The 12,500-nt window shown below is 44.3% G+C and overlaps 1 protein-coding gene across 2 annotated transcripts in view; it reads right to left on the bottom strand.

Annotated features, from left to right (window-relative positions):
• The window catches only part of CHST12 (carbohydrate sulfotransferase 12), a 24,530-nt gene extending 15,410 nt beyond the window's left edge, over window positions 1-9,120 (bottom strand). Inside the window, exons 1-3 of one of the 2 annotated variants that reach the window (XM_085863032.1) lie at window positions 8,921-9,120; window positions 1,876-1,984; window positions 689-1,694 (exon numbers count right to left, since the gene is read on the bottom strand). In XM_085863032.1, coding sequence (XP_085719158.1) covers window positions 689-1,666 — 978 coding nt within the window. In that variant the 5' untranslated portion in view covers window positions 1,667-1,694; window positions 1,876-1,984; window positions 8,921-9,120. The remainder of the gene's footprint in view (window positions 1-688; window positions 1,695-1,875; window positions 1,985-8,920) is intronic. The other variant, XM_085863031.1, reaches the window with a different exon arrangement.
• Between the last annotated feature and the right edge of the window lie 3,380 nt (window positions 9,121-12,500).

Below are 12,500 nucleotides of genomic sequence, written 5' to 3'. Positions count from 1 at the left end.
CTGTATTGGTGTCGCAGCACCCCAGGGAACAATGCAACAGGATGAGCCACATGCTATTTAGGCACAAAAAGGCCAATCAAAAAAAATATTGTACCCTACACTTTTGTGCTTTCACCATACTACCATTCCTACATGCACACCACACGTAATCACAGTGCTGGATTCAACAAATGTCTTGTGTTTTAATACGAGAACTACTAACATCTGTGGTTTTCCAAATAACACTACCAACTACAAGGGCACTCAGTAGAGCGCATACCTCCACCATGTAATGCCTGATCCACGAGAACATATTGGGCCCAATACATTTTTGAAATATCATGCTATACAGAACTATATCGTTTTTGGTCCTATCTCTCAATGGTGAAGAATCACTTTAAATATTAAATAATCCTTGTATCCAGATCCGGATCCGGATCTTCACCAATATTAAATCAATTCGTCCTCGTCACACACCCAACCTGTCCACAACTTTTTGAGATATCCTGTACACAAACAGACAGACAGACAACAAACAGACAAACAAACAGAGAGAAAGAGGTGAAAACACAACCTCCTTTACCTTCGGATGTGGAGGTAATGAGATGGCAGAGAAGTAAAATTGAGGGGGGGGTGGGGTGGGGTATAATAATACATCTCCAAATGTTTATCAAAAGTCATCGACACCTTTGTCTACTTGACACCTCACCTTGGGAACATAACAGTAGATGATGCCATGGTTATCATCCACGATTAGATGGTCCAACTCATGCCACTTAATCTCCTCCAGAACGCGCTTCTTGCCGACAAAGTCGTGGCTGGAAGAGCCACAAACATTCCAGATTCTTTCTCGCCTCCTCGCCTGCTCTTGTGCCATCTCCACATCATTCCGACTCCTGCCATCTGGATCCAACAGCTCGATCTGCTCATTTACATCCGCCGGATCAGTGGAGGCTCTCGTCTGGTACGCGGCGAGCTTTGCGAGCTTGTGATGCAAGGAAACCTTTGGTGATCGAACGGCAGGCTCAAGCTTGCCCTTTCTTCCAACAACATCGTTTCCTTTCCAATCGTCATCAGCCACATCAACTTCCCTGTGAAGAACATCGGAAGGTACTTCAGCAATTTGATGAACACTCCTATTGGCATTCGAAACATCCCAATGTTTATTATGCCGGTAGTCTCCATAATCAAATTCACCGCTGCCCTCAACCAGTTCCATTTTTGCTGGAAAATTACTGGATTTAGCGTCCGATGGATTTCCTCCAGGCAAAGCCAGGTCACCATCCTCAAAGCCGACGTCATTCTTCGAAGATTCATGGCCGGTCGCTTTTTCAACAGAAGAGTCATCATTATCTTTGTTAATTTTGCCAAACAATGAATCATCTTCTCCAAACAATTCGTTTATCATGTCTCTCACATTTTCATTGTTTATGCCACCATCTTCCTTTACGTTGAGCACACAGTCATCTGACCAACTTTCAGGGGAACACCGTGATGATGTATCAGGAGAGCTTTTGAAGTCGAAGAGCGAGCTGGACGGATGTAGAGCGAGCTGGACAGCACCGACCTTGTCCCAGTATGCAATGACGAGCAAAAGCACAAATGCGAGGGCTGCCAGAACGCAGATACGCAACCCACGGCACCGACATTTGCAGCAGCCACAATCCTTAAATATACCCCTCATCATCCATCCATGGCCCACCTTGCCCAAGGAACTGCGGCCAAAGAACGGCAATTAGTAAACACAACAGGCAGACCGTTAGCATTTGTTTCCGTGAATATTACATCAGTCCTGATAGCATCAGCAGTGTACGGAAAAAAAACTTATACCATTGAGGTCTCATTGTGCAAAATTAGAGTGAGAACATCAGAATACCATCCAAAATCCACACATACCGTGTTCCAAGATCATGCAGTATCAATTTCCATCCAATCCCAGATTTGTCCGTTTCATCACTGCAGCGATAGTCGGCAGAAGACTACAAGTATATCGCAATTCTGGGGGCTGCAAAACACCAGAAAGAATCGAGTTCAGACTGGAAAGGCCACTGGTTGACTTGTGGAACACCAATGGACAAACTTGCAAGCACAAGTTAACATTTTTGTACGTCTTGGTACAGCATCCGGTTCCGGTTCCTCGCCAGCGGATGCGGGGCGTTTGTACTCCGAGCGATCCTACTCAAAGTGTAATGAAGATAACAAGAAAAAGGGCAATCAGAGATTGTAAACCCACACCAGACAATCAGACTTCTTTTGAGTGTATTTTTTATGGGTTTTAGGGTAAATCCAATATGGCTGCCAAACCATGTGACCAATGACATCATATGTGTGATCCTTTTGCTTCTCATGGACAGGTGGTCACACTTGTAAAGTTTCACCTCTTTCTGTTCAGCCACTTCAGAGAAAAATATTTTTGAAGTTTTTATATAGAAAAAAACAATATGGCTGCCAAATCACATGACTGATGAAATCATGAATTTTTTTTTCTGTGGACCACTATATCCCAAGATGCCCCTCAAAAATTTTCATGCTGATCGGATGTGAAGTTCTGCATATGCAATTATGACGTCATCAAAAAAAAAATCACACTCATTCCCCCTGAGGAGTACTTGCGACATGCCAAATTTCATTTTTTTTTTCCTTGGTGCAGTTTCAGAGATACAGAGGTTCAAAGTTTTTCAGTTTTTCCAATATGGCTGCCATACCACGTGACCTATGACCTCATAATTATCATTACTCCATTCTACATAGTCGCACCATGAAAATTTCGTCAGAATCCGACAAGCGGTTGCGGAGAAAAACATGAAATTTCTGCGTGGACAAACAAACAAACAGACAGACAGACAGACAGACAGACACAGACAAACAAATTAAAAATCGTGCTTAGCACGACACTTGGCGAATTAGTTGACCTTTCCGTGTGGTGGTCCAAGCTGTAATGTGTGGTGCTTATTTGTTCGTACATTAATAAAATGACGCGACGTCACAAATAACAATTATCAGGCGCGTGTTGTCATGGTCACGGCAGCAGATTGAAAATTTTCACAACTCATTTAAAGCCACCATGTGACATTCAACAACTTATCATCGGTGCTTCTTGCCTTCATTCTGATCGTAGAAAATATTTGAAAATACCTAGGAACATTGCTTTTCAACCAGCTTTACGATCCCGTTATCAGGTTTGAAATATGTTATAAAACAAAAATATGTATTTAATATGTGTGTTTTTCATGTTTTGGGTGACCCTGACCCTGACAAACTTTGTACACATGTTAATATTACATGCATAAATATACAGTATAAGTTTCAATATAATAAGTGCAAAACTGTTTGAGAAATAGCAATGTGTAATTCACAAAATTCTCCATTGGTTTATAATGGGCGATAATATAAAGTGATGCAGAATCCAGATCCTGATCTTGAACATCACCAAAAGTCACATATCTTTTTGCACTGTGGATTTCTATCAGCTGTTAAAATTTCATCCAAATCAGTTAAGAATCGTGACCTGTAGAACGAATAGAATTTTTTTTTAAATCACGCCAATAGCTAAAAACTTTGACGTCATACGCTTGCGAAAACTGTGCATAATTTGTACTAACATGCATTTTAAAACATTTAGATATTCCATTGAAGTTTGTTTTGGCATCAACAGGAAGTCGCTATGACTTCCGGTTACCGAGTTATGTTCGAAAGCTTGTTTTCACCTTTTTTTGACGTAACGTCGTGACGTTAAGTGCGATTATGACGTGATTTGATCCCAGACTATTTCAGCAAGATTGGCTATCACGTGTTAAAATTTGAGAACGATTGCTTCAGTAGTTTTGGCTGCACACGAGCGTAAATATTTTTTTTTAAATGACATCAATAGGCAAAACTTTGACGTCATACGCTTGCGAAAACTATGCATAATTTGTAATAAGATGCATTTAGTAATCATTTAAATATTTGAATGAAGATTAATTTGGCGTCAACAGGAAGTCGCTACGACTTCCGGTCACCGAGTTATGTCCAAAAATGTGTTTTCATGTTGTGTGACGTCACGTCGTGACATTTAGTCCGATTAAGACGGGTTTGGACGCGGACCGTCTCAGGTGGATTGCCTATCAGGTGTAAAAATTTAAGAACGACTGGTCCAGCCGTTTGGGCTGTAGACGAGCGGACAAACAAACAAACAAACCAACAAACGGAACAGACCAACATACTTGACAAAATCGAAGATTTCGCCAAGTAACAAACAAACAAACAGACAGAGAGACAGACAGACAAACAGACCCAAATGCAACACTCTCTCCGAATCATTCGGCGAGGGTAACAATAGTCTGGAATTATCTTGTTACTTCCGCCACCGGGGGTTATGTATCCACCACTGTTTCCGTGTGTGTGTGTGTGTGTGTGTGTGTGTGTGTGTGTGTGTGTGTGTGTGTGTGTGTGTGTGTGTGTGTGTGTGTGTGTGTGTGTGTGTGTGTGTGTGTGTGTGTGTGTGTGTGTGTGTGTGTGTGTGTGTGTGTGTGTGTGTGTGCACGATATCTTAAAAAGTTAGGGACAAATTCGGACAAAATTTGGTGGACAGGTTGGGTGTGTGACGAGGACAAGCCGATTAGATTTTGGAGGTCCGGATGCACAGCTGGCCTATCAGTGGGATACAAAATGTAAACTGTTCAGCCTGGTGGAGGCGTGCTCTACCTAGTGCTGTTCTAGTATTTTCACTTCACTGTTGCCTGTACCTGTCAGAAATTGTAATTCTGAAATTTGTGCAAACATTTATTGGGTCGCCGAAATAGGTGACCCTTATTGTCAGTAATTCTGTCTGTTTGTTTGGATGTTTGTTCGTCTGTCATCAGTTTAATTGGTAGTAAACGTGGGCGGATTTTGACCAAACTCGGGTGGTCGGTACATCTTATGACCTAGTGCTTTGGAAATTGTGATGGTTGCTAGCGACGCTTTGGTTCCCAAGCAACAACCGAAATACCTTCAAAATCAGTACCGTTCACGCGAAATCAATTCCGAAAGCCATTATCCCATGTAGGGTTATGAAATTTGGCACGAATGATCTACAGGTGATGCTCTATCAAATATATTCCAGTTTTTGTGATATATGGAATACTTTACCCGCAGCGCCCCCGACAATTAGGGTATGCGCGAAAATTGAAGGCCCCCGAGCGACCAGGTGAGTGAATCGATGCGAATGAAACTTTGCAGGTTAATGGTACTCAATGAGTACTACAACTTTGCCTCAGGACATATTGACCGATTTCACTTCGGTCAGGGGTCAAAGGTCAATTAGTGCAAAAAAAAAAAAATCGATAATATGCGAGAGCTGGAGGTGCCTTCGCGCCAAGTGCTACTCCTCCTTGGGTTATGGTGGGATGGTCATGAAAATTCACACTAATCGTCTGGAATTCATTGTGCACAAACAATCGAGCCGGATTTTCGATTTATATCTTTGTTCACCCACAGCACCCCCTCGAACTTTGGGGATTTCCAATTTCAAACCGAATTTTCAGTACTTTTCATTCAAATGGATACCGAGTAGTTAACAGTAGATGGAACTGGATGAGATTTGATATGCATAATTTTAAGGTGATTCCCTATCCGCTATATGACATCCATTTTGCTCTATATCTTATAGTTTCCATGCTCGGCGACCCATCTCCGCCTACTGGCTTGTGTTTCTATTTCTCGTCTATACAAACCAAGCTCTGCTCTTCATCTTTTCTTTTACTCTCCTCTACTTTCCTCCTTGGTAGTCCATAAACCTGCTGTCCTTCGTGATTTAGCTCCTCCATGAGTCTCGGAGGAAGGCCAAAAGGTATGCAGACTTTCCTCTGAGCTTTCGAGTGTTGTTTCACATTCAAGATCCCACGACGATTTTGGAGAAGAACAAACAAGTTATCCACTTCATGGAGTGGTCTTTATCAGGGACTCGATCGATACGCCGGATCTGAGCTTTGTCTATTGAGGAGCTATATTAGTTGGTGGTGCCTTCCGTTTTGAATATTTCCCTCATTGTATTTTGTTATAAAACTTTATTTTAGCCACATGCTTGAGCTCGTCAAAACTTTGTGGTGCCAGGTGTACCAGAAAGCAGGCACGTCTCATTTGTTTTGCCAAATATCAACAAATCTAGGAATGCATCACTGCTGCTTCAGAAGAGGGAATTACATTTGGACATCATGCTTCAAGGAGGGCCAAATCAGGTTTTCCCATCTGAATATTGTTTGCAAAGGGAAATAAAACACCACTTGGATGGCAATAGTGTCCTCTGTCTGATCACTGTTTGTATTTGTGGGTATTATGTGGAAATGATTAACCATCGAGCGATAACAAAAAGGGTAACAACTTGAATGCAACCACCACAGCCAAATGTTCCAAGCGCAGGCTCATCCGTTTGTGGAAAATGTTACAAAAGCCTTCCAAATAAAGCTCAAAGTACCACTTGGACTGTGCGTGCCGCATCAAGAACAGACGCTTCCATTCACAACGGTGGTGACTGTTTCTTCATTGAGTTGTTGTTTGTTTGTTTTTATGGGGGCATGTTGGCAGCCATGCATTCGTGGACCAGCATACAAGGTACATCCCTGTGTGCAGAGCAGTTTTGTACGGTAAGAAGCAAACGTAACATTGGCACTGCTTCAACAGTGGAGCAATGGCAAGCGAAAGCGAGCTTGGCAAAACGGCGATTCCATCAAGCTGTGAATTTAACAAACAAAACCACAAACAAGGCATCATCTGTAGTCCACATGAACTTTTACATCATGTTACTGTGGCGGTACAACAACAACATTGCCACTCCACAAAGAAATGGGGATAGCAAGCAATGAGATTCCCAATCCATGAAGAAGTGAGCTATATAGAGAGATTCCCAATCCATGAGGAAGTGAGCTGTATAGTGAGATTCCCAATCCATGAGGAAGTGAGTTATATAGTGAGATTCCCAATCCATGAGGAAGGGAGCTATATAGAGAGATTCCCAATCCATGAGGAAGTGAGCTGTGTAGTGAGATTCCCAATCCATGAGGAAGTGAGTTATACAGTGAGATTCCCAATCCATGAGGAAGTGAGTTATATAGTGAGATTCCCAATCCATGAGGAAGCGAGCTATATCGTGAGATTCCCAATCCATGAGGAAGCGAGCAGTATAGTGAGATTCTCAATCCATGAGGAAGCGAGCTGTATAGTGAGATTCCCAATCCATGAGGAAGCGAGCTGTATAGTGAGATTCCCAATCCATGAGGAAGTGAGCTGTATAGTGAGATTCCCAATCCATGAGGAAGTGAGCTGTATAGTGAGATTCCGAATACATGAGGAAGATAGCTGAATAGTGAGATTCCCAATCCATGAGGAAGTGAGCTGTATAGTGAGATTCCCAATCCATGAGGAAGTGAGCTATATAGAGAGATTCCCAATCCATGAGGAAGTGAGCTGTGTAGTGAGATTCCCGATCCATGAGGAAGTGAGCTGTGTAGTGAGATTCCCGATCCATGAGGAAGAGAGCTATATCGTGAAATTCCCAATCCATGAGGAAGTGAGCTGTATAGTGAGATTCCGAATACATGAGGAAGTGAGCTGCATAGTGAGATTCCCAATCCATGAGGAAGTGAGCTGTATATTGAGATTCCCAATCCACGAGGAAGTGAGCTGTATAGTGAGATTCCCAATCCACGAGGAAGTGAGCTGTATATTGAGATTCCCAATCCATGAGGAAGTGAGCTGTATATTGAGATTCCCAATCCATGAGGAAGTGAGCTGTATAGTGAGATTCCCAATCCATGAGGAAGTGAGCTGTATAGTGAGATTCCCAATCCATGAGGAAGTGAGCTGTATAGTGAGATTCCCAATCCATGAGGAAGTGAGCTGTATAGTGAGATTCCCAATCCATGAGGAAGTGAGCTGTATAGTGAGATTCCCAATCCATGAGGAAGTGAGCTGTATAGTGAGATTCCCAATCCATGAGGAAGTGAGCTGTATAGTGGGATTCCCAATCCATGAGGAAGTGAGCTGTATAGTGAGATTCCCAATCCATGAGGAAGTGAGCTGTATGGTGAGATTCCCGATCCATGAAGTGAGCTGTATATTGAGATTCCCAATCCATGAGGAAGTGAGCTGTATGGTGAGATTCCCGATCCATGAGGAAGAGAGCTGTATAGTGAGATTCCCAATCCATGAAGTGAGCTGTATATTGAGATTCCCAATCCATGAGGAAGTGAGCTATATCGTGAGATTCCCAATCCATGAGGAAGCGAGTTATATAGTAAGATTCCCAATCCATGAGGAAGTGAGCTATATCGTGAGATTCCCAATCCATGAGGAAGCGAGCTATATCGTGAGATTCCCAATCCATGAGGAAGCGAGCTATATCGTGAGATTCCCAATCCATGAGGAAGCGAGTTATATAGTGAGATTCCCAATCCATGAGGAAGTGAGCTATATCGTGAGATTCCCAATCCATGAGGAAGCGAGCTATATCGTGAGATTCCCAATCCATGAGGAAGTGAGCTATATCGTGAGATTCCCAATCCATGAGGAAGTGAGCTATATCGTGAGATTCCCAATCCATGAGGAAGCGAGTTATATCGTGAGATTCCCAATCCATGAGGAAGTGAGCTATATCGTGAGATTCCCAATCCATGAGGAAGCGAGCTATATCGTGAGATTCCCAATCCATGAGGAAGCGAGTTCCTCATCCGCGTGGAAAATGTTTTATGTTTCAGAGCAAAATACCACAAACGAAAAAAATAAAATAAATGAGGGAATAAAGAACAAGATTTTGATTTTCCTCAAAGGATTGCAAAGGCTTCAGAAACGCGCGCAGCTCGATTCAACAACATATCAACCGGACAGATCCGAGCTAATCACAAACACACCCATTCGAGTTTATCATCGACAAGGACATTTAACTCATCAACCGATATTAAATGCGAGAAAACCACAAACTCACGGAACATCCAGCTCCAGCCGCCGATCCTTCGCAGACATTTTGCTGATTCGGAATTAAATAAATAAAGTAAAAAAGTTTCTTCTTCTTCCTCTTCTCCTCATACTTATCCTTCCTCTTCTTCTCCTCATACTTATTCTTCTTATTCTTCTTCTTCTTCACCACAAACTTAATCTTCTTCTCCTCTAACTTATTCTTCTCCTTCTTCTCCGCATACCTAATCTTCTTCTTCTTAACATCTTGTTGCTCTTCTTCTTCTTCTCCACATACTTATTCTTCTTCTTCTTCTCCTTTCGCCGTTCATGACGTTCTCAGAGTCTCGATTTACGCCATTTGCCTCAACACTCGGCTGAAGCAAAACGACTCCCGTGGACTTCATTTATTGTTTGAGCCGTTTGTTTTATAAACCTGAAAACCGATATTTTCACCCCTCTCTGTCTGTCGGTCTGTTTGTTGTCTTGTGTGCAGGATATCTCAAAAGGTTGTGGACGGATTCGGACAAGACTCTGTGGACAAATTGTGCGCGTGACCACGACGGATTGATTCGATTTTGGAGAAGATCTGAATCCGGATCTGGTTACAAGAATTATTTAATTTTTAATGTGATTCTTGACCATTGAGTGAAAGGGCCTAAAACGACATATATAACATGATATTTAAAAAACGTATTGGGCCTGAAATGTGGTCGTGGATCAGGCATTACGTGACGGTGGTATCCACTCGACCGAGTGCCCTACGAGCTTGTGAATGTGATTACTAATTAGTTATTAGATTACATTGTTCTGATGTGCCCAAAGGGATTGGGATTTCAAAATCTGAACCAAATGCACGTTTGGCTGCCGAAAAACAGGCCTCGTTGCCTCCAGCTTCCAATGCCCACGTGGGCAGGGATCCAGCACAGGTCAACGACAGGTCATGTCAGGTATGGGAGCATACCCCGGAGCAGCGCGTCGCTGTGTTCCCTTTCCGCCGGTAATCCAGGGGTCTCCGTCTGGCCATCCCCCAGGCAGATGCCAGGTCCATCCCAATCTCCTTGAGATGCCGATCAACCTGCTCAAACCACGAGGCACGTGGTCGGCCCGTTGACCTCCTCCACTCACGAGACTCCCTCGCTGAATCTGGTGAGCAGGATCCACATCAGGAAAATGAGTCACGTATCCATGCAGGTAACACGTCTCATCTGAAACTCTCTCAGAAACCGCTCGTTGGACGCAAAATCCGACCAGCGATAGCCAAGGATTCTCCGAAGAGACCTAGTACCGAAGGAGTTAAGTCTCCTTCTCAGATCCCTGGTCAGAGTCCAAGTCTCACATCTGTAGAGCAAGACATGGAAGTACCAAGGACCTGAAGACTTGTACTTTCATCCTCCTGCACAGGTACCGGCAGCGCCACACCCCATTATCCAGTGAATCCGTGACTCCCCAGGCCCGACCCAGACGTCTATTGACCTTTGACTCACAGTCAGCAGAGACATGAATATCACTGCCAAGGTAAGTGAATCTCTCCACGACCTCAACATCCTCACCACAAACAGGCACAGACAGGACAGCAGCATCCAAGATGTCATTGAAAGCCTGGATCTTGGTTTTGACCCAGGAAACCCGTAATCTCAGCACCTCCAACTCCTCATTCAGCACCTCGAGGGCCCCCAAAAGGATATCTCGAGTCTCTGCAAATATGACTGCATCATCTGTGAAATCAACATCAGAGATCTTGACATTCCCAAACGATGCACCACAGTTTGATCTCTCTGACATCCTGCCCAGAATCCAGTCCGTCCAAGCGATGAAAACTGTGGGGGACTGTACACACCCTTGATGAACTCCAGTAACAACTGGAAATAAGTCAGAGATGGTATCACCACATCTCACAGCACTCTCAGTACCAGAGTATACTTCAGACATTAGATTGCTCAGTTTTTGTGCCACCCCACGAAGACCAAGAATCCTCCAGAGGGCATCCTGATTCACTAGAACGAACGTTCTGTGGAGATCAACATAGACTGCGAGCAGCCCCCCACTCCACTCCATGAAACTCTCGTCTGCATTCGGTGAGGACCCGAAGAGCAAGGACACGGTCAATCGTTGACCTCTTTGGTGAAAGCCTGAATGCTTTTGGCACTGGTGCTCAAGCAGATGGTGGTGAACCCTATCAAGAATTATCCGAGCAAAGGTCTTGCCTGGAATTGAGAGCAGCGTCACCCTCGGTCGTTGTTGCAGTCCTTGCGATCACCCTTCCCTTTCCAGAGAGGGACAACAAGGCCCTTCTTCCAGTCAGTTGGGATGATGCCTGTACTTCAAATAGAACACATGAGTACAGCATTTCCACCAGCCTTGAGAAGTTCAGAATGGATGTCACAGATCCCAGGGGCTTTATCTCATTTCAACCGCTTCACCGCAGCCTGTGTTTACGCAAGGTCAGTAATAGGGATAGTGACACTCCTGACATGCAACTCAACAGCTGGTGGGTTAGCCTGGTACAGCAACTCAAAATAACCGGCCCAGCGGGTCATCACTTCGGACTCCTCTGCCAAGAGCCCATCAACCTTCGCTCTCGCTGCAGTACACCGCGAAGCAAACTTGGAGGAATGCAATGGACAAATTCTTCTGGAAGCGGAACGAGAATCCTCCGACCACAGGTGATGCTCTCCCCTTCACAGATTCCTCGCACATAAAGCCTCCTTGTCCGCCCTCAGCACACGTACAGTTTTACGCCTCAATTCCCGGAATAGCTCAGCACTGCCATTAAACCTGGCCCTATGGTCAATGGTATCCAGTGTCCCTTGAGAGACAAAATTCTTCTTCACCTGACGGTGAGTTCTAAGACATTCACCGGCAACATAAAGGATGGTGGTCTTGAAGGCACTCCACAACTATTCAGGATTCCCCAAAGCACCCAGACCCTCCCAAATCTCCACTCAGCCTGATTGTAAACTCCTCAGCTACCCTCTCCTCCTTGAGATTGCCAACATCCAGCCGAAGCTGGGATGGTACCATTCTCTGGATTTAAGGTGCAACTTCAGAGTTGCTATTACAAGAGTGTTGTCGGTTTTGAGGAACTGAGCACTCCGGTAGACCCTGCAGTTCTGGATCATCCTCCAGTGACCATCAACAAGCACATGGTCAATCTCTTTTGCCAAACCACCAGCGTTAGAATACCAAGTCCACTGATGTGCCTGTGGGAGATGAAACCATGAACCGGCCACCCTAAGTCAACGACTTCTTGCAAAGTCAAGGAAATTCGTGCAATTCTGATAACCATCCCAATCAGATCCAGTAGATGCAATGAAATCCCCCAAGACGAGAAGAGTATCTCGCCCGGGGCACTGATCAACCACAGACTCAAACGTGGCGCAGAATGTGTCCTACAAGGTGAGATCTCTCGCCTCAGTTGGAGCAGATACAGAGACCAGTGAAACGACACCCAAGGAGTGACGAATCCTTAGTCTCATAATACGCTCGTTGACCGGTGTTACCTCAATTATCATTGGAGCCAACTTATTGGACACAGCTACAGGAACTCCTTGGGAATGGTCACCATCAGAGGTACCAGACCAATAGTAGGTGGAACCACCCACCACGAT

This window comes from Eptatretus burgeri, chromosome 17, assembly GCF_056783735.1.
Source record: "Eptatretus burgeri isolate ZD-2024b chromosome 17, Ebu_testis_v1, whole genome shotgun sequence".
Lineage (NCBI taxonomy): Eukaryota > Metazoa > Chordata > Myxini > Myxiniformes > Myxinidae > Eptatretus > Eptatretus burgeri.
Note: the sequence above shows the minus strand (reverse complement) of the source record. Positions and strands in the feature narration are given on the sequence as shown.